At 42.6% G+C, this 22,209-nt stretch overlaps 1 protein-coding gene across 3 annotated transcripts in view; it reads right to left on the bottom strand.

The window, feature by feature from the left end:
- Positions 1 to 21,376, bottom strand: part of JAK3 (Janus kinase 3) — a 36,945-nt gene extending 15,569 nt beyond the window's left edge. Inside the window, exons 1-13 of one of the 3 annotated variants that reach the window (XM_051972382.1) lie at positions 20,712 to 21,376; positions 20,198 to 20,309; positions 19,382 to 19,547; positions 18,878 to 19,074; positions 18,197 to 18,320; positions 17,128 to 17,239; positions 15,696 to 15,841; positions 4,560 to 4,854; positions 4,325 to 4,447; positions 1,794 to 1,951; positions 1,015 to 1,126; positions 335 to 521; positions 71 to 216 (exon numbers count right to left, since the gene is read on the bottom strand). In XM_051972382.1, the coding sequence (XP_051828342.1) occupies positions 71 to 216; positions 335 to 521; positions 1,015 to 1,126; positions 1,794 to 1,951; positions 4,325 to 4,447; positions 4,560 to 4,854; positions 15,696 to 15,841; positions 17,128 to 17,239; positions 18,197 to 18,320; positions 18,878 to 19,061 (1,587 nt within the window). In that variant the 5' untranslated portion in view covers positions 19,062 to 19,074; positions 19,382 to 19,547; positions 20,198 to 20,309; positions 20,712 to 21,376. Of the gene's footprint in view, positions 1 to 70; positions 217 to 334; positions 522 to 1,014; positions 1,127 to 1,793; positions 1,952 to 4,324; positions 4,448 to 4,559; positions 4,855 to 15,695; positions 15,842 to 17,127; positions 17,240 to 18,196; positions 18,321 to 18,877; positions 19,075 to 19,381; positions 19,548 to 20,197; positions 20,501 to 20,711 lie in introns of those variants that run through there. The other 2 variants (XM_051972381.1, XM_051972383.1) reach the window with 2 other exon arrangements.
- Between the last annotated feature and the right edge of the window lie 833 nt (positions 21,377 to 22,209).

Here is a 22,209-nt window from a genome sequence, read left to right as displayed (position 1 = left end):
TGGAGTCCAAGGCTCCTTGCACTGGTTCTGTCCCCCATTTTTTCCTCTGCCCCTGCTCCCTTGTTCTTACCCACTCTAGGCTGTCAGCAGGGATTTTGTGGAACATCATTTGGCTGAGTTGGCGCTGGGGCTGGGGCCAGGCCTGGGCTGCAGCTAGGGCCGGGGATGGGGGCAGCGGGTTGCAGTCCCTCCTTACTATGATCAGGTTGGACTTTTCTGTGGGTTGGGATTAAAAAGAGATGAAAGTCGGATACCTTCCCTCCTTCATCCCCAAATTCCAGCCTCAGGCTACAGAGAAGCAGGGGGTGGGGCAGGAGCCGGCAGCTTCACTCACCTTTGGGCCTGGGGGGATAGCAGCAGCTGAGGCTCAGAGCGGTCCCATCTACAAGGAGCCCACAGCCCCAGGAGGACTCCAGGAGCTGACGCAGGCTGCTATGGGGCTGGCTCAGCCCAGACAAGAAGAGGTTCCCCGACAGATCCCGATGGATCAGGCAGCCCTTGTAGTCTGGGCCCAGGGGCGTCTGGAAGGTCAGACAGGAGAACTGACTCTCTAGCTAGACTGGCTGGCCAAGGAGGGCCTAAGTGCTTTGGGACCTGGGAGGTCCTCCTTTATGGGAAGTGTCTGGGGACTTTGCTCATTTCAATACTATCTGACTCTTTAAGTGACCACATGGGAGTTTTTTTTGGCAAAGATACTGGAGTGGTTTGCCATTTCCTTCTCCTGCTCATTTTACAGATAGGGAAACTGAGGCAAACAGGATTACATGTGATTTGTTAGGGTTACATAGCTAAAAAATGTCTGAGGTTGGATCTGAAAACAGGAAGATTCATCTTCCACCCGTACCACCCAGGACTTAGTGAGCCCCCCAAAGCCTGTTGTCTATGGCTCCAGATGGTGGAACAAACAGCTGAGAAGGTAGAGAAAGATAACGTATAACAAGTCCCAGAGAACCCCAAATTATAGCTTCCCTGCTAGGCGAAGGGAAAGGACAGACAATGACCGTTGGGCCTGACCTGGATACAGACAGTGAGGAGGAAGCTGTCAAAATCCTGGGGGCTTTGCCGAAGGACATAGGACCCTGGAACAGACCCCCCCATTTTCAGTTTGTTCACGGCAAACTCGGATCTACACAGGTAGATAAATACACATGCAGAGAAATGGAGAGAAAAACAGGTGGAAAGATTTAGAGATACAAAGAGACTAGAGGTCATCATTTCCCTGTCCACCCTGGGACTTTTAAACCTGAAGGTGCCTACCCCTGGGACCCAGGTCCAACCCTCCACCTCCCCTCCAATTCCCTTGCTTCTGTACTCCTCCCAGAATAAGAACCTAAGATTTAAAGCTGGCAGCAATCTTAAAGGACATGTAATCAAATCCCTCATTTTCCAGATGAAGAAAATGAGAAAAGGAGAGGTAACTGTCCAAAATCACAAAGATATAGGAGATGGGGATAAGACCCATTTTCTTAACTTGAATTTTTTCCACTACATTCCATTGTCTCCCCCAGGATCAAGCTCAATGATAAAATTACTACCTTTGCCTGCCCTTTGGTAACCCAGATCTACCAAGTCCCAGGACCATCTTTGGTCCCTTAATGACCTCTGTCGACTTGTCATTGTTCTTCATTTCCATGGCCAACATTGGCCCAGGCCTGCCTTTGGTCACGAGGGGAGAATCCTACTGTTTTGTTTGTTATTTTGGCTTTTTTTAACAGACTTATGTAATCTCAGAAATGTTCACTGTGGCAGAGAGGGTTGAGCTCTGGGAAAGGGAGGGGGTGGTTGTTTCTCACTTGATGGGACCATGGCATTGGTTTTCAATGTTCTCCAAGAGCTGGGGAGGGGCCACCTCTTTGCAGAAGTAGTGGTGGGCATCGGTGGTGAGTCGGTAGTAGCCATCAACCAGAGAGATAAAGGACAGCGCCTCTCTTAGCGTTGGAAATTCAACCTCCTACAAATATAAAATATCAGTCATGGAAACTTAGGACCTAGAATATCAGAACTGGCCCTTAGGACACATGGTGTCAAAGCTGGCTGAACCCTCAGACCTCAGAGCATCAGAGTAAGAAGGGATCTTAGCAAGTAGAACATCTAAGCTGGGAAAACTTCTAGGATATAAAATCTATCTTTTCTTTCTCAGCGGATCATCCCTTCTCTTATCTCCATTCTCTCACTGATCTTCAATCTTTTATTATTATTATTAAAGCTTTTTATTTACAAAGCATATGCATGGGTAATTTTTCTAACATTGACCCTTGCAGAACCTTTTGTTCCAAATTTTCCCCTCCTTCCCCCATCCCCTTCCCTAGCCGGCAGGTACTCCAATACAGGTTAAATATGTTGAAATACATGTTAGATCCAATATATGCATACATATCTATACAGTTATCTTGTTGCACAAGAAAAATCAGATCAAGAAGGAAAAAAAAACTGGGAAAGAAAACAAAATGCAAGCAAACATCAACAGAAAGAGAATGCTATGTTGTGGTCCCTACTCAGCTCCCACAGTTCTCTCTCTGGCTGTCGATGGCTCTCTTCCTCACTGAGCAATTGGAACTGGTTTGAATCATCTCATTGTTGAAGAGAGCCACATTCATCAGGATTGATCATCATATAGTATTATTGTTGAAATATATGATGATCTCGTAGTTTTGCTCATTTCACTCAGCATCAGAACATGTAAGTCTCTCCAGGCCTCTCTAAAATCATCCTCCTGGTCATTTATTACAGAACAATAATATTCCATAACATTTATAGACCATAATTTATTCAGCCATTCTCCAATTGATGGGCATCCATTCTGTTTCTAGCCACTACAAACAGGGCTGCCACAAACATTTTTGCACATGTGGGTCCCTTTCCCTCCTTTAAGATCTCTTTGGGATAAAGCCCAATAGTAACACTGCTGGATCTAAGGATTTTATGCTCTGTTTAGCTAGGTACAGGTTTCCATTTCTTGTTGACAAACTAGGTAGTTAAGTAATTAGCTAACCTGTGCTTAGTTGTTTGCATATTGTCTCCTCAATTAAATTGTGAGTTCCCTAAGAATGGTAATTGTCTTTTGTTCTTCTTTGTACAGCCAGTTCTGCTCTAACTCAACTTACAAATTTCTAAAAATTGTCATGCTGTGCAAAATTAAACAACAAAAGCCATAAGACTTATGGGAAACCCGGGAGTAGGGACATAACTTCCAAAGCTTCATTTGTGACACATGAAGATCTTCAGTTGTTTTTCAGTTGTGCCCAACTCTGACCCCATTTTCTTGGCAAAGATTCTAGAGTAGTTTGCCATTTCCTTCTCCAGCTCCTTTTACAGATGAGGAAACCGAGGCAAACAGAATTAAATGACTTGCCAGACTAACACACCTAGTTCATGTCTGAGACTAGATTGGAAGTTTGAAAGGTGAGTCATCGACCCCACACCCAGCATTCTATCCACAAATCTAACTACTCCATAAAGAAGATAGGAATCTAATAAAAATGGTAGCATGGTATTATATAAGTTAAATATATACACACTGTATAAATAGTGGTAGTACCAATGGCCTTGGGCTGATATTCTCAGAACCTCTAATTCCATGGGGCCCCAGGATGGCTGTGATGGATGACAACCCCAGGAAGCTGGGGCAGTGAGAGCAGAAGGTAAGAAGGAGGAAGTATGAACTGAATGGGTTGGGACCAGCTGTCTTCCACCCACAGTTCCTATTGTACCAGAATAAACACACCTTGAAATAGACCTTAAGTTTGCTTGTGAAAACTGGAAGTGGGTGAAGAAAAAGTTATATAGCTTGTAAATTATTGTAAAGTGATGTCAAACCCTTGGTATATGCTTGATGTATGTGTGTGTGTGTGTGTGTGTGTGTGTGTGTGTGTGTGTGTTATTTATGCTCTGTTTAGCTAGGTACAGGTTTCCATTTCTTGTTGACAAATCTGAGCATCACTAAAGTCAAAATTTCAGGTTATGCTCAAATCCTTCCCTAATGTAACAGTTATGTTGGAACAAATTCATGTTTTCAAAACAAGTGTTATAACAGCACTGGACTATAGACCCCTTGTTCTGACATATAGTAGGTGTTTAATAAGTGTTAGTTGATTGACTATATATATATTTGATATAAAAATGGAGGATGATCCTAGAACAGAGAATGCCAGAGCTAGAAAAGCCAAAAAAGACTATCTAGTTCACCTTCTTCCCTGACATCTTCCAGATGAATAAAGAAAGAAGCAGAGCTCAGTGATAACATTCCCTCCCCTTCTCATCTCAGGCCACCTCTGTCTGCCCTGTGGTTCAGGAAGAGGGCAGCGCTGCCCACTGTGGTACCCACCAGGATCCTGTTGTCAGTCTTGGTAACAGTGACCAGCCGGTTCTCACTGAGATGACCGTCCCTGCAGGCCTGCTTGATGCCGATATCAACAATTTCAGGGAAATCGCAGAAAGGCTGGGGGCTCTGACCAGAGGAGAAATTGAGAGAAGCAAGGGAGAGTTAGGTGAAGGGCCTCTCTTCAGACCCATTCATTTCCCATCCCACCCAAAAGGTGAATGGGAACCAAGAGCAGTACCTCACTGCCCGCAGGGGTCCAGGAGATGCCGCTGTCCCCAGCCACGTGGATGAGACAGCGGGGGTCCTGGCCAGATGTAGCTCCTGGTGCCCGACCCGTGAAGGTCTCCAGAGTCCGGGTGGGTTTCAGCCTCTCCAGGTCCATGAGGTATTTAAGCATGATGGAGTACACATCTGCCTGGCAGGAAGCCACGCTCTGCAGGGCTCGGCGAACCATCTGACGATAACGCTTTCGAGTCATGAAGTTGAGGCTCTGGATCAAACGTCGGAAGCTTCCTGGGATACAGGTCTTATAGCTGCGGGAGGAGAAGTCATAGACTGATTTCATATACACACAGCTGGATCCATGTCCAGAAGTCTTATGAGGTATGTGTTGGGGAGTAGGGAGGAGAACTTCCTTTCTACCAAAGATCCTTGCTCCATCCTCTATTGCTGACTGGATGCTGACCCCATCCTTTCCTCCTCCACCGTCCATGGCCTTTGTTGTTCATCCCACATAGATGAGCAAGGACTCACTGGCTGATAGGACTTGGCCCTACCTTCTACTTTGATGCCCTTCAGATCCCTGAGCACTGCCAATGAACCCTAAGCCCCCCAGGACTTGCCTTCTTCCCTACCACTTCAATCTTAGGAAAGCTCAGAGACTACGAGCCTTTCCACAGATCTTCCAGATGAACCCTATTCTTTGTCTGGTATCCCCCAATTATAATGTAAGCTCCATGAAGGCCAGAAGTGTATTGCATTTCTATTTGTGTACCTAATAGTCAGCACAGTTTCTCACATGTGTAACCCAGCTCTCCAGTAAAATCTAAGGCATTTTGCCTGGGATTCTACTAATTGGTGGAGAGAAAGTTGATTTAATCCTGTGTGAAAGCTTTGGAGAAGAAAGATCTTTCACTTCTTTGAGAGACCCGTGTTATTCCAGACTATCTTTGGGACTGATTCCATAGAGAAGAAAGACAATCCCTTATAGGTATGTAGATAAATCTGGTTCCTTAACATGTCCTCAATTTCTAGCTTGCCTCCCTAGAAACTGCCAGGAATTTCCCTTTGGATGAGAACTAGGACCTCCATTTTAATTGATCTGAGATACCTTGTTTCCAGAGGGAGAACTCATTAGCTCTGTGTACTTTCTGGTATAATTTTATCTCTGTAAATTGTTCCATTTCTGTTTGTTGTTCTGCTTAGATAAATGGGTTTACTCACTGTTGATTCATAGTTATGACTTAAGCAACTATGTAACTAGCATCTGGTAGTATGTAACTAGTCATTTACATAACTAGCATCTGGTAGTAAGGATGGTGGGTGTGAGCTAAGGGTAACAACTAACACCTTAAGTTGCATCTTCCTTTGAAAGGATAATGATCAGAGAACCGAAGAACTTGGTGTTTCCTTAGACCAGAGCAGATATATTTAGGGGAGAATTTTCCTTTTGCTTCTTTGAGGTGGGAAGCTCAGGCTCCCATGAACATTCAAGTGTTCAACCTATCAGCATCTCTTTGCTGAACTGCCTGCCTATGTTTAGGCATCCCATGCAGATACATAGATCTTATATGAGCAGTACATATATTACACATAATACATGTTTAATAAATGCCTTTTTATTTATTCATCATATATGTGTTAGTAAACTGCATTTTATGAAGAACTTACTAAGAACCAGACACTGTGCTAATCACTGAGGATACAAAGAAAGTCAAAAATAATCTCTGCCCTCAGGGAGCTTACATTGTAAATACAAGTACTAAGTACATACAAGAGATAGATAGACAAACATGTAGACGTAGATACAGCAAATTAGTGAGAAAGTCTAAGAAAAGGCACTAGTATTGAGGAAGATTTTTAAAGATTTCTTGCAAATGGTGGAATTTTGGGTTGAGTCTTGAAGGAAGCCAGGGAAGTCAGGAGGTAGAGAAGAGCAAAGAAGAACAAGCATTTCAAACATAGCAGACAGTTAATGAAAAGGTACAAAGACGGAATATCATGTGTGAGGGGCTCTAAGGAGGCCAGTATTTACAAATAGTACAGTACATGGGAGAGGAATAAAGGGCAAGACTAGAAAGGAAGGAAGGTTTTCAATAGCAAATAGAGGATTTTAGATTGGATCCTAGAGATAATAGGGAATTGCTAGAGTTTACTAAATAGGGAAATGATCTAGTCAGAGAAAGTTTCTGATCAATGTTCTTTAGCTATATCACCTAGGCATCTGAGTAGAAAGTGGACACATTGGATTACTTGCCATCTAGGGGAGGAGATTGGGAGGTGTGTGTGTGTGTGTGTGTGTGTGTGTGTGTGTGTGTGTATGTGTATGGAATTGGAACATGAGGTTTTTCAAGGGTCAATGTTGAAAAAATTATCTTTGCATATGTCTTGAAAATGAAAAAAAACTTCAATAAAAAAATAAATGGTAGTGGGGAGGGACTTGAGGTGGGCAGACCCACCAGCTGCTCTTCCAATGATCCAGGTGTGAAGTAATGAGAGCCTGTACCAGAGGGGTGATAGTGTCAGAGGAAAGAAGGGGATGTATTTGGGAGATGTTATAAAGGCAAAAACTGACAGATATTAGTAATAGATTGAATATTGGGGAGAGAGGGAGGTGTTGAGAGAGAGAAAGAAACAGAGACGTGTCGGTTTCCAACCTGGGAGAATGGGAGGATGGTAGTGTTCTCAATAGATATAGGAAAGTTAAGGAGAGGGAAAGAGAGTGAGGTCACTTTTGAGCACTTTCCGAAGTTTCTGAAGACTGCAGGATATCCACCACAAAATGTCTAATAGGAAATTGGAGATATGAGAGTGGAGTTAAGCAAAAAGGTTTGGGCTAAATAAATAGATTGGAGAATTGTTAGCAGAAAGATGGTCATTAAAATCATGGGACTAATAAGATCACTCAGTGAAGTAGTAAAAAGGGAGAGAAGTGGACCCATAACAGAATCCTGTGGGGTATATAGAGTTAGAAAGCACTATCTGGAGGAGGATTCAGCAAAGGAGACAGAGATGGAACCATCAGAGAGATAGGAGGAAAACCAGGAAAGAACAGAGCTCTGAAACCTAGAGAAAAGAATATCAAGAAAGAGAGAATGATCCTTTGTGGCAAATGCTGCAGAGAATCAAGGAGAATGAAGACTGAGAAAAAGCCATTGGATCTGGCAACTAGGAGATCATTGGTAACTTTGCAGAGAGCAATTTAAATGGGATGATGGGGACAGAAATAGTACTGTTGACAGTTTAGAGGAGAGGAACTGAAGGTACCGTTTCATTACAATGTAATGAAGCACAGGGGACAGAATGTGTAGAAAGATGGGCTAGATAGATAACAATTCCTATGACAAAGATGGGAAGAGGGTGGTGGAACTAAGAATTGGTACAGCCATTCTAGACATCAGTTTGGAACTGACTCCCTCCTAAAATCACTAACTACATGCCCTGTGACCCAGCAATATGTTCTCCATACCTGGAATACCCCTCCTTCCTCAGCTCTGCCTACTGACCTCTCTGGCTTCATTCAGGTCTGCACTAAACTCCCATCTATAGGAAACTTTTCCTATCTTAATTCCAGTGCCTTCCCTCTGTGAATTATCTCCTATTTATCCTGAATATAGCCTTATTTTCTCTTCTAGAGTGATTGAGTGAGGCTGACAACTTTATGCAACTTTGCCTCACTTAAATCCAATTAACTAATGAGTCAAGATTTCACTCCATGATATCCCTGGTCCTCTTCAAAAATGAAGCACAAACAACAATTGTTTGCTTTTTGTCTTCCCCTATTAGATTATGACCTATTTAAGGGCTGGAACTGTCATTTTTCTCTTTTTAAGTTCCCTAGAACTTAGAACAGTGCCTGAACAATTGGAGGCACTTAATAAATGCTTATTTACCGATGATTACAGAGATTTTAAAGAGAGAAAAAAGACCCAAACGTACAAAAATATTTATTGTACTTCTTTTCTGAAATTGTAAAAGTAGAAATTATAAGTGCCCATAAATTGGGGAATGGCTGAAGAAGTTACGATAAATTAATATAATTGTGTTGCAAGCAATGATGAGTAAGATGGTTTCAAAGAAAACCCTGGGAAGACTTATAAGACCTGATGCAGAGTGAAGTGAGAAGAACCAGGAAAACAAATCATGCAATAATGACAACGACAATTTAATCAGCAAAATGACAAACCATGATTGTAAAAAACCATTAATGAAGAATGCTATCTGCCTCTAACATAACACAAAGCAGATAAACTAAGATGCAGAATGATAAGACATTTTTGGATATAGTCAATGTTTTGTTTGACTATGCATATTTGTTACAAGACTTTTCTTTTTCTTTTTTCTTGTTTTTCTAGTAGAGGGAGATCAGAGGGAAGGAAGAGAATGCTTATTAACTAAAAAAAAAAAAGATCATGGTGATATGTTAGTGAGCTGCAAGTTCAAAATGAGGGGAGAAAAATGATATTGTAGCCAAGAAAGCAAGAGAGGGATGTTCCCACTGTCATCAGCCCTGGTCCGACCTCACCTGCAATATCTCCATTTCAGGAAGTATTTTGAAAAACTGAAAGACTTCCAGAAGACAGAGCCTAAGATGAGGGTGAAGCCTGGAGACCATAACATAGAAGACTGGATGCAAGGAAAGGGGGAGGATGCTAAGTCTGTGGAAGATTTGGGATTGTCTTCAATTTGGAAAGATCTCTGGCTCTAGGTCTGCTTAGTACCTGTGTGAACTATGACAATTTTCTTAACTGGCTTCAACTTCCTACATATAAAATGAGAAGGTGAGACTAGATGAATACTAAAGTCCATTCTGGCTCTATATCCACGATTCTAAATTAAGCACATGTAAAAAATTTCTTCCAAGGTTAATTTGGTGATTTTTTAACAAAACACTTCCTAATCAATAGAACTCGCCCAGTATGGAATGTACTGCCTTGGGGAGGTATTGATTTCCCCATTCCTAGAGGCCGGCAAAGTGAGACCAGGAGTCATAAATGTTCTTTGAGAGCGTCCTATATTCAGGTCTGATTTGGGAAGGCAATTCTGAGATTCTGTGATTTCAATGTGCATATATATGTTCTAAATACGTGTACAATGTACATATATTATATGCTATATGGCATAACATATACCACATGTACTCAATACATGTGTAAATATTGTATACATATATAATATCAATTGGGCATTATATGTTATTGTGCATAATATAAACATGTACTGCATTATACATATTGTATATTTTATAGTAGGTAATTTGTGTTATATGTAATAACATATTGTCATATATAATTATATGTAACATTGACATGTAATATAGTATATACATGTATATATGCATACCTATATTATACATTACACACATATTATACATCAGAGAATACATATTATATATAGTATAACACATGCATTGTATATTATATAGTATATAGTATATGTTGTATGGCATATATATATTTATATATTTTATATTATAGAATGTATATTCTATTATGTGAACAAGATAATAATACACATGTGTCTATGTACACATAGTATATCATAGACATAGTCTATATTATGCATTATATAATTTATGTTATGTGTAATACAAGACATTTCTTATATATTCTATACTATATAATTTATGGTATGTATAATACAAGGCATTTCTTATATATTCTATACTATACAATTTATATATTATACACAATATACAGGAGAGTGTCATATAATATAACATATATGTGTTACATATCAATATATGTATATCTACTCATAGTATGCATATATTACACATTATGTAATTTATATCACACATATTATATGCTATATATAATACAATATATACACATGCATACATACATATATTACATGTTATCTATGGTTATTTATAATATAGTATCCACAACCATTTAATATACATATATGTTATAATATGCAGTGTATTGTGCAATATGGCACAGTTGGAGTCAAAAAGGCTTGGTTCAAACCCTCTGACACACATTAGCTCTGAAATCCTAGGCACGGCTTATGCTCTCAGTGCCCCTGGGCATTTTTCTAAGCCGCTGAGTGGCAGAGCACTTATAGATCTTCCTTGGTAGAGAAAGGATTTCCGCTCTGGAAACTCAATTGTGAATTGACTGGAAATTCCCTTCCCCAGTGCCCAAGAACAACTATTCAGGGACTTCAAATTGTAGACAATCGCTTGGGGCATTGGAAGTTGCCATCTGCCCAGGCCAAACAGCCAACATATGTAGGAGGAGAATTGTCTCTGGGTCTTCCCGATTGAGATCATGCTTCCAGCCATCACCATACTGAAACCATTTCGGGGAGGGGGGGGGGGCGGGAAGGGGAGACATACTTTAAATTCTGTTTCTCCATAGCTTTCAAGGATTTATTCTGAGATTCATCCGGGCATGGGAGTTAGGTTAAAAGCTCTAAGCTTTAGGTAGGGAACTCTCCACCCCAGTGGAATCTCAGACACTGATAAGACATGTCCTAGTTCTGTGAGGTGGGGAAATAGGGAAAGAACCTGGTGCTCATCCTTGGTAGAAATCTTTCATTTCTGCCTCTAAGTTCCTTCCTCTGGTGCCTTCTTTCTTTTTCCCTTTAAAAATAAAGACTCTAACTGACCACCAAGGTAAGGTAAAACAGAGAAAGAATGGACAGCAATAATGATAATAACCAACAGTTTAATTGAATACATAGTTAGGCATCTAGAAATATATGGAGCTCCATTTCCTCCTGGGGGAAGGATGGACAATCTGGCTCCCCAAGTCCATTACAGCTCTAAATCTGGGATCCTAAATTGAATATTTATAAAAGGTTTCTACATAGGCTAATTGGAAGGGATGATGCTTGTTGGATTATGGAAAGTTCACAGTTTTCCTAATCTCCACTCACCAGGGAGATGATTTGACTCTAAAACTATTGTCCCCAGGGACTGACAATCTATCATCTAAGGGGTCCTTAAACTATGGCCCGCGAGCCAGATGCGGCAGCTGAGGAGTTTATCCCCCTCACCCAGGACTATGAAGTTTCTTTATTTAAAGGCCCACAAAACAAAGGTTTTGTTTTTACTATAGTCCGGCCCTCCAACAGTCTGAGGGACAGTGAACTGGCCCCCTATTTAAAAAGTTTGAGGACCGCTGAAGGGGTAAGGGAGAGGAAGGAATATGTAGAATTGACTCTTAGAGCACCAAGTAGGAGGCAAAGAGGATGATGTTATGATTTGCAGTTCACGTAGCTAAAGTGGGCTGAATGAGCCCTCAGAATGAACAAAACCACCAAGGAAGTGAACTCTCTCCCTGCTCCTATCCTCCACTCCCAGGAGCTGTGTGGGGAACAGCTGCACACACAAACACTGTCTCTGTCTTTCTGTCTCTTTGTCTCTGTCTCTGTGTCTGTCTGTCTGTCTGTCTGTCTGTCTCTGTCTCTGTCTCTCTCTCTCTACTTTCTTTTCTTTTTTCTCTCTATGAAGAGAAAACTTCAGCCATGCTGGGCTATAGGACAGGGACCTTATAACTGACCCTTGAGTCATCCTTATGAACAGAACCTGAATTTACTTAGACCTTTGAATGGCTAGATCAAAGATGGTGATTTCTCACAACCCTCCCTTCCGCCTTCCTGAGAGAGGTGTGCCTATTCTCTCCCATCTCCGTTCTAAAGACTTTCTTTGTTTTCTGCTTCCTTTTTATTTTAAACTCTGTTTTCTAAGATAAATGTAGTTAATCATTACATCTCTGATTTGTGTAGTCCTTGCACAAACTCAGCTGAGACAGACAATAGAGGGAAAGCCTGAAAGAGAGAAATAGATTTTTGTTGTTTGTTTGTTTGTTTTGCTTTGTTTTAAATTTTAATACTGGAAAAATTTCTTTCTGCCTGAGAGCTTGAGCTGAACAAAAGAGAATGAGTTATTCATTTTTATAATCTCCCATAGCAGGGAGAAAGAAGATGTGAACCTGTACATTTCCAGACAAATGGCTAAAACTGATGTGAGAGGCTCTGCCTTGGTCATTCTTCCTTTCCATTTTCTTCCTATATCAGGTTTCAAAGGAAAACCATTCCTCCAGAGGGCAGGATTGAGAGAATGACTAAAGAGAAAAGTCCAAGCAAGAACAAAAGAAGTGCCTGGGAAGGGTTAATGTTGCTCAAACAAGAGAAGGATTCATTAAAGGGGAGTAGCCAACCCTTTATTCACTTAGCCTAGTAGTCAGTACACATATGGACACATACGCACAAATATACACATGGATGCACAAAATTATAATTGTAGACATGAGAAATCCATCCTTTTTCCAAACTTCTTGAAACCCTACATCTTAAAATAAAAAAGTGATTCTCTAGCAATGGGGAGACAATGTGATACAGTAGAATGTTCATGGGCTCTGAAGATGATGGGCTTGGGTTAACCCTGTTTGCTTTAATACACCGGAGAAGGAAATGGTAAATCACTCCATTTCTTTGCCAAGAAAATCTCTCAGACAGAATGGTTTATGGGATCACAAGTGAACAAAAACAACAATCTTATTTCATTTTATGGGGGATTTTTTTCCCAAGACTTTTATGTAGTGGATTACAGCCCAGTTTCTTAAACTGTGGTTTAAGACCTCACACAGTATCTCATAACTACCTGAATGTGGGAGGTCATGAAATTATGATTTATCAACAGCAAATGTTTAATTTGTAGACCTATTTTATATACCTGTAAACCTGGATTGAGTAAAAATTTCTTGGGCAAAAAGGGTTATGGAGTGGAAAAAGCTTAATAAGCTCTGGGATCAGAGCAAACCCTAATTGGATTAGAACAATTCTTTTCCTTCTTCCATGAGTCTCCTTTCTTTCCTCACATCTTTCTTTCCTCCCCATTTTTTGCCTTCACACTTTGGGACTTCAACATAGATAACAATGTTCTCTCCAATACCTCGACTTCCCAATTTTTCAGTCTCTTCCAGTCCCATGACTTACTTCACCTCAATTACATACTGAAATGCCTTTAACCTTGCCATTGCCCATGAGGATTCCCCTTCCTTGTTCACAAACTCCAAAATGCTTTTATCTGATCATAATCTTTTATTACTCCATATTTTCCCTCTGCCTTATGACCCTTAAACCTCTTCTGTCTTTCCCATGACATCCATGTCCTCCATAATTCAGTTCTTTCCCAGGCAATTACTCTATCCTGACTAAATTCTTCCCCCTTTTCCCAACCTGATCCTTTGATAAACCAGTTAAAAGTTACACCACAGTCTCTTCCAGATGTTCTTAATCTGGGGGTCTGAACTTGTTGAGTTTTTAAAGTCTTTTGATAGTGTATATCAATTGGTATCTTTTCTAATATCTGTATTTTATTGTATGCAGTTAAAGCATTTTTCTTCACCAAATTGCCAAGGTTGAGCTCCCACTTTCATCCTTTTGTCTTTGTTCTGTCTTTGATCATGTTATACCATCCGGGTTTATTTATTCCTACCATTTGTCTCTGTGCTCTAGGACAGAGAAGAAATTATGTTCACTGGGTCCATTATAAATGTGTTATTTAATCTCACTGGGGCTCTCACCACAGGAAGGCAACCCTTCTATTCCTTCCTAACTGACTCCCTATCCCACCATCCACAGCATCTGTTTGAAACATTCTTGCCCCTCTCTGGTTTTTGCCATGGTACTCTACCTTTTAGCCTCCTGTTGGAGAACCTTGCCTCATATATTACAATCTTGTTGTTAACCTTATCTCCTCATTCTCACTCTGCTTGCATATGCAGTCTGGTACCAAATCATGTCATTCCCACCCTCTCAACATCTTTTATACAAACTCTTCTCTGCACTCACATAGCCACCACCCTAGCTAGGTCACTGCCCCAGGCTGCTGGTGGGTCTCTCTGCCTAAGTCTCTTCCCATTGCAGGCCATCTGGGCTCAAGAGCTAAGAGGACTTTTCTAAAGCACAGATCTGCCCGTGTTACTCCCCCTCCCATTCAATAAGTGACTCTGTATTATCACTAAGATTTTTTTTAAGTCCTCCTTTATAAAGCTCTTTTATAACTTGGCCCCTTCCTATATTTCTAATATTCTTACACTTGACTCTCCTCCACATAGTCTATGATCCAACTGTATTATACTGGGCTCCTTGCTGTTCCTCACAAATGATGCTCCATCTCCCACCTTCATACTTTTGTAGTGGCTGTTCTGCATGCTGGGAATATTTCTCTCCTCACCTTTGCCTCTTAGCTCCCTGGCTTCCTATAAGATTCACCTGTTGAAGGTAGTCTTTGTGGCTCATCTTTCCCTTTCCTCTCCCATTCCCTTCTTAATGCCATCCCTTGAAGATTTCCTTCCATATATTCTGCATAATGTATCTGGTAAGGAAAATGTGAGTTCCTTGAGGACAGAAACAATGTTTTTGTCTTTCTTTATATCCCTAGAATTTAGGATAATGCCTGACACACAGCCAGTGTTTAATAAATGGCTGTTGATTGCTTCATTCCAGCTCCCCTATCTTTGTTAAAAGGCAGGGAGCTTATTGCAGTTGATTTGGACTGGAAAATGCCATCTCTATCCAGAGAGAGAACTATGGAGACTGAATGTGGATTGAAGCATTCTATTTTCACTTTTTGGTTTGCTTGCTTTTTTCTCATAGTTTTTCCCTTTTGGTCTGATTTTTCTTGCACAACATGACAAATATGTTTAAAATGGTTGTGTGTGTATATATATATACACACAACCATATATATATAACCTATATCAGATTACTTGCTGTCTTAGGGAGGGAGGAAGAAAAATTTGGAACACAAAGTCTTACAAAAATGAATATTGAAAACCATTTTTACAAGTAACTGGAAAAATAAAATGCTATTGAATTCAATAAATAAATAAAATTTCAGCATTGAGCTGAATGTAATAAGACCCCCCCCCCAAAAAAAAAGGCAAGGAGCTTCCTGAAGACCATGGGATCATGTCTCTCACCTCAATCTCTGGAGATCTGTATCTTCTTTCTGTCTCCTTTTCTGGGCCCTACTTCAGTCCCAGTTAAACTTATGATGGGGTATATGTATGAAGTAAGGGACAGAGAGCAGGCAAGCAGGGACAGATGCTAATATACTTTTTTAAGGAAGCATGCACAGGCTGGACCGCAACCTGTCCATTTCCCAGTCCTCCTTGGGGAGGGAGGGCATCCTCACCTGATTCTCCTGAGGATCTCCTTGGGGCATACACCCTGCTCCTGTGCCATCCGAGTCAGGTCCAACACTGCCAGGCTCAGACACTCTCCCTGCTCCTTTAGATTCAGCGTCAGATTCATCCTCCCACTAATGAAGTCACTTCGGGACTGTGGGAAGAAGCCCCTTTACTCTCCACAGGAGAATAAGGCAAACCAATATCCTCATGAATTCCTTCTCTGGTTCTGGAGTATTAGGGGATCTCCCCCTCTCCCCTCCCTCAACTCAGCCATTTACTCCCTATGTAACCGTGAGCTAATTATTTTCCTTCCTGGGGTCTCTGTTATCTCATCTGCAAAATAGAGGGCCTCTAAGGTCCCTTCCTCATTTTTATTTTAAGTGTCTTATGCCCCATCTGTAATAGCCACATGACCAGCCAGGGCATTAAGGCAGCCATAGCCTGTGGCCCAACTGGCCTGCAAAGTCCCCTTGTCCACCTTGACCGTGCTGTGGACAAACTCTATCTCCCCTACATGCTGGGACTGGGCCAAGAAGAAAAATGGGATCAGGTCTGGAGCCCTGAAATCCTCACTAGGAGCTGAAGTGATGACTTGGTTTTGTTGTTGCAGATGACAGTAATGGTGATTACTCACATTCTTAAGATTTGTGAAGTACTTCCTTATAATAAATTTATGAAGTTGGTGTTTTGAGTATTATTACACCCATTTTCAGAGAGGAAAACTGAAGAGCTTAATTGTATTCACACCAGAAATTTATTCTGATGCTTATCCTCTGCAGGCTTCTATTATAACCATAACTAGTGTAGAGCAATCAGGATTTTGTCCCAGAGAACTGATAAATGATGGAGTGATTTGCCCTAAACTGAGCGTCAAAATGATCAATCTTATATGATTATCAAGTGTCTCACTGTTCTAGGTCTTGCTCCATCTCCTGTCCTCCTCCCCTTCCCTCCCTTTTCTGGTGTGACTGTACCCAATTTAGCAGGCTGCCTGCTGGGATTGGGGACACTCACTCCCCTTAAGATCAGGGCAAGCACTCTCCCATAGCAACCGCTGGACCTCTGTTTCCTGGGAAGTCTCTATTCCGCTATATCTAGAGAATTTGTAATTTCTGTACAAGCACTTATATTTTATTTTTTTCTTTGATGAATTTCTCATTGATGAGTGAGCTTTTTTAAGGTTGTCAATCATATCTTAGCAGAACTAAATTCATTTCATGCAGGCAAGTGTTATATCTCTAATGGAGATTGAGCCCTGATTTTGGCCCCAAATCGGGCTACCTCATCATTGTGCCCAAGTCTACCAGGGGTCGTGGGGGAAGCAGCTTCTTCCCTGCTGAGAAATGCCTTTAGAGGTTTTCACCGATGTCCTTGGTACACAAGAGATGAGGGTTCATCTGACTTGTAGGGAGAAGGGTTTGGGGAGGAGGAACTGACCTGAGCAAAGAGATACTTAAGGACTGGGAGGTCCAGAATAGCATTGGCTCTGTCCTTCTGCAGTCCAAAGCGGTAACACTTCTCCAGGCCAAACCAGTTGGGAAAGAAAAAGCTGGTGGAAAAACGAGACAAATCCTGAGTCACGGAACAGGGAGGAACGGGATGCATCTGTTCTCCTGGACTGCTGATGTTGAGAGGGCTAGCAAAGGGGGCTCCTGCAGAGCACGTGGTACCCATCTGCAGAGGGGAGAACAGAAGCACCTCCTTTTATTAGAGGCCAGAGAAAGAAGAGGGGTTTCTCCAGAAACAATGCTTCTGCTTCTCTCTTGCACTGGGAGTCAAGAGACTCAGCTCTGCTGTGGATGATCTCGAGCTAGTCTCCTCGCCACCCTGGGCCCCTGCTTTCTCATCCCCAAAATGAGAGAGCTGAGCTTAACGATCCCTAAGGAACCTTCCAGTTTTGAAATCCTATGTCCCAAGACTCCTTATAATTCAGACATTCCATGATCTATCTATATTAAAGATTTAAAGCTTTATCTAGAGCTGGAGGATACTCTCTGTTTGTATCCTAAGGGTTCATCTCTGACTTTCTGGGCTCTAAGGACCCTTTAGCTCTGACATTCTGAGTTTTAAGAGCCCTTCCAATTCTGACTTGCTGGGTTCTAAGAGTCCTCCCATTCCACTTTTGACATTTTTGGGTTCCAAGGCCCTCCCAGCTCTGTTATTCTGTGTCCTAAGGGCTCTTCCATCCTACCTCTGACCTCCTGGTTCTAAGGACTCCTAGCTCTGACATCCTGGGTTCTAAGGGCCTCTCCCATTCTAGGTTCTAGAAGTTCTCCCAGCTCTGACATTCTGGGTTTTGTCTGTACCCCCTTCCCCCATCTCAAGAGTGTGTGTATCTTAGGATGTAAGCTAGTGGGTGATGTTTTGGCCTACATGACAGGCAAGGACCAGAGACAGGCGTGTATGATGGAAGCATCTGGGCAGATAGCATCTGGAGGAAACCTCAGCCCCTCCCCTCCCTCCCTCCTTCCCCTTCCCTTGCTCCGTCCCCACCCCAGCCCCATACCGGATCCTGTAAAGGAGCACTTGGATGGTAGAATCCTCCACCATGAAGATGTGGTTGGGTGGGAACCAGCAGGACAGGTCTTCCGTGGCCAGAGCAAACAGAGCATGGCACACAGGCAGGATCCCTGCAAGGGGCAAGAGTTGGCCCGCTCAGGCTGCAGGCTGGGGAGGGGAGGGAGGGCTACCTCTATCTCAGAACAATCTCAGAGGGGACAGGGCCGGGCAGGGGGAGATGGGCAGTGTTCATGATGGGATAAGGATACTGTGGAGTGATTGAGAGCCCAAGAAAAAAAATCAGGTGCTCAGGGGATGGATGGGGCAGGGAAATGGAGCCTCAGGAAGCCAACAAGCATTTATTGAGTGCCTACTGTGTGCTAAGCACTAGAGTAAGGAAAATGGGAGCTCAGTGAAGAGACAGACTTTAATGAGCATCCCAAGGCTTCAAGGGCTCAGTAAGGTCATGGGGGCTCAATGAGAAGAGAGTTCGGGGAAGGGGATAGTGAGGTAGACCTTCAATGGGGGAATGAAGCTCAATGGAGGTATGGAGTTTCTCTGAAGGGATGGGACCTTAATAAGGGGAATGGAGGCTCCATAGGGGACTCAATGAGGGATCACGATTTTCCTAGACCTGCTCCTGTTCCAAACTTGAATCCGCAGCCCTGATTCTTCTCCCTCAGCTCACCACAGGCCTTGGCAGCCTTCACGCAGAGCTCTTCAGCAGAGTATTCTCCGAAGGAGAAGGTGAGAATCTGTGGGGATCCTGAGCTCTGGGGACACAGGAACACTTGCAGAGAGCCAGACTCACTGGAGGACAGGCTGTAGGACCGCTGTTCAATCAGGGGGGTCTCTTCACCCAGAGGTGCCATGACAGCCTCAAGCCTGAGAGAAGGGAGAGCAGAGAACGGTGATACCCTCTGCTCTGGCCCCAGTGAGAGTCAACGATACTTGGTGGTAGGAAACCCAAGAGAAGAAGCGGGCCCACAGCCCCTCCTCTCACTTTGTGGGCACCGGGGATCAGCCACAGGCTTAGTCCATACTGCCAGTGGGTTCTAGGCCTCTGAGCCCCATCCTCCTCAGAAAGACATACCAGGAGGAGAAACATGGCCATCCCAGGGGGAGGACTTGGACAGCAAGCAAGAAGACAAGGGTTTGGAAACAAACTGGAAGAGCCAAGCTCGGTGCTCACCCCTGCCTATCCAGGAGTCACGCCCTGTCCCAGGAACACCACGTCTACTCCTCTGGGTCGGTCAAGTCTGATTGCTCATTCAGACCCCTAGGACACGCCCCAGCAGCCCAAGTCTAAGCCCCTAAAGTCTCCATCTGCCCTCAGTTACACCAGGTTTTAGGCTGGCCTAGAGATGAGTGGAGTAAAAAGCAGCAGTGAGGGTCGTAAGGAAGCAGCCTATAGAGGTAGGGAGGAGGATGAGGAGTTGGGGTGCAGGGAGTAAATAGCAAGAGGTGATAATTCTGAGCATCTGGGTCAGAGAGGTATGAGAAAGTTTGGAGGTCGAGTCTCATCCCCTCATTTTCGAGAAAAAGGAAAGGTTTTGCAAGGGTTAATGTTGAAAATTTATCTTTGGGCAGGTAGATGGTACAAAGGATAGAGCACCAGCTCTGAAGTCAGGAGGACCTGAGTTCAAAACCGGTCTCAGATACGTAACACTTCCTAGCTGTGTGACTCTGGGCAAGTCACTTAATCCCAACTGCCTCAGCAAAAAGATAAAAAAATAAAAAAACCAAAAAGAAAGAAAGAAAGAAAGAAAGAAAGAAAGAAAGAAAGAAAGAAAGAAAGAAAGAAAGAAAGAAAGAAGAAAGAAAGAAAGAAAAAGAAAAAAATTATCCATGCATATGTTTTGAAAATAAAAAAGCTTTAATAAAAAAGAAGGAAAGGCAACATAATCTATTTGAAATCCTTTAAGCTGTCAGGGCAAAGCCTCCTACAGTCCCCCGTATTACCAGGCGATCTCCCACCCCCATACTAAAGGGGCCCAAACCTGCTTACTTTCTCTCCGCAGACAAGGTGGAACATGCTCCAGATGGAGCTCCGCCACAGGAGGTCCTCTGCTAGGGCTGCCGGTCTAACCAGGACACAGAGTCCCTATGAACCTCACAACCTAACCGGGGACGAGGCACAGGGGAAAAACGGGATGTAAGGCTCAGTGAGGAGTTTCCCATTTCCTGAAACTAGAAGTAAAACTGAGGCCATGTGGATCGTGGTAGAGGGCCGCACTTGGAGCTGGAAGGAAGTGGATTTGGACCCTGATTCAGAGACTTCCTACCTGTGTTACATCAAGTAAATCAAGTAACCTCCCAAACCTCGGTTTCTGCATCCCTAAAATGAGAGAGACCTCCACCATCCCTTTTGGTTTGGAATCTCTAGTCATAAGACTGAGGGATTCCACTGCCCTCTAATAACTTTTGCTTTTGGTTTCAGGGTCCTCCTGCTCCTAGCTCTAGGCTGAATCTCCTTCCATCCCCAACATGGGGCCTAACCCAAGCCTCCCTGGGGCACCTACCTGGCTGAAGGTTCCCAGAAGGACTCGATCCCTATGGAGAAGGAAGCTGGGAATTGCTCGGTGAATTCCCCCTCATTGAGCATGAAGAATCCCCCCACCCTAGCTCCATGAGCTGTTTTCTTTTAGCCTCTGACTGGACTCCCCCTTCCCCCTTACAGATACTTGGTTTCCTGCCTTAAAGCTTTGACTTACAGAAAGTTTGTAGGGGGTGGGGGAGCATGTCTGAGAGGAAGCTGACCTCACAGAGAGCCACAGAGCATCAGAGCCGGAAGGCATCCTACACACGGCTAGTCCCACCTCCCCACCGAGCCAGGGGGAAACCGAGACCCACAGAAAAGGTGCTTGCCGAGGATGGAGTGAGTCAGGAGCAGAATGAAGAACAGGCCTGGGGTTTTGGACCCCAGAGAGTCCCAGGGATACTGATTTGCCATTGGAGAACCTGGGAATAAGTACTGCTGGGTCCCAGAGCTGACAGGAACCGTGGAAGTCTCTTGCTTTCACTTCCTTCCTTTGCAAGTGAGGAAGATCAGGTCTAAAAACCTTCTGTGACAAGCTAAAATTACACAAGTATTCAGTGTCAAAGCCAGGACTTCAATCTGGGTCCTTCAACAGCAGAGATGTTTGAATTAAATTGAAATCAGGACTAGAAGAGAGACTGTGGAATAGAGTGTGTAATATATTTTTTACCATGTTTAACATATACTGAATTGCTTGCCATCTTTGGGAAGGGGTGGGGAGAAAGGGGGGAAATCAGAACACAAGGTTTTGCAAGGGTCAATGGTGAAAAATTATCCTTGCATATGTTTTGAAAATAAAAAGCTTCAATTAAAAAAAAAGAGTAGAGCAAAAGAGCCGGCCACATGTCATCTCATTTCTGACATATTCACTGTATCACTTGATGTCCATGAACCTCTTTTCTTATCTAAAAGAGGATTGAGAATAACTGTCTTGCTTACCAGGTAAAGCTCAAATGAGGCTATGTGAGTAACAATAAAAATGCTCCAAAGACAAATCAGTAGTCTGCTATTGCTTATCAATATTTAATATCCTATTGACTACTGAAGTGGAGGATAGACTTTTACAATTAAATAGACTATCATGGTGAAATTTCATCTGCTATAGTCTCGCCAAAAATATTTGAGGGCAATTCCAGTGGGAGTCAAGATGATGAGAGTTGTCCATAACCTGTCTTGATCCTTTATGGCTATAATTTCTTTGATTATAGGTCTCTATATCGGGAATATTTATCACTGAATATTTAGTATGGTGATATCTATTTAATTTTTTACTTAAATAACTTTTATTGTTTTCTGTTTCTGGTTACACATGTACATTAATGTTTTAAATACACATTTCTTTAGAAATCATGTTAGGAGAGAAAAATCAGAATAAAAGGGAAAACCACAATAGAAAACAAACCAAAAAAAAAAAAAAAACCAGAAGAAAAAAGAAAAACAAAGTGAACATGGATTGTGTTAATTTACATTCATTCTTCCTA

This window comes from Antechinus flavipes, chromosome 1, assembly GCF_016432865.1.
Source record: "Antechinus flavipes isolate AdamAnt ecotype Samford, QLD, Australia chromosome 1, AdamAnt_v2, whole genome shotgun sequence".
Taxonomy (NCBI): Eukaryota; Metazoa; Chordata; class Mammalia; order Dasyuromorphia; family Dasyuridae; genus Antechinus; species Antechinus flavipes.
This window is presented reverse-complemented; position numbering and strand designations above follow the sequence as displayed.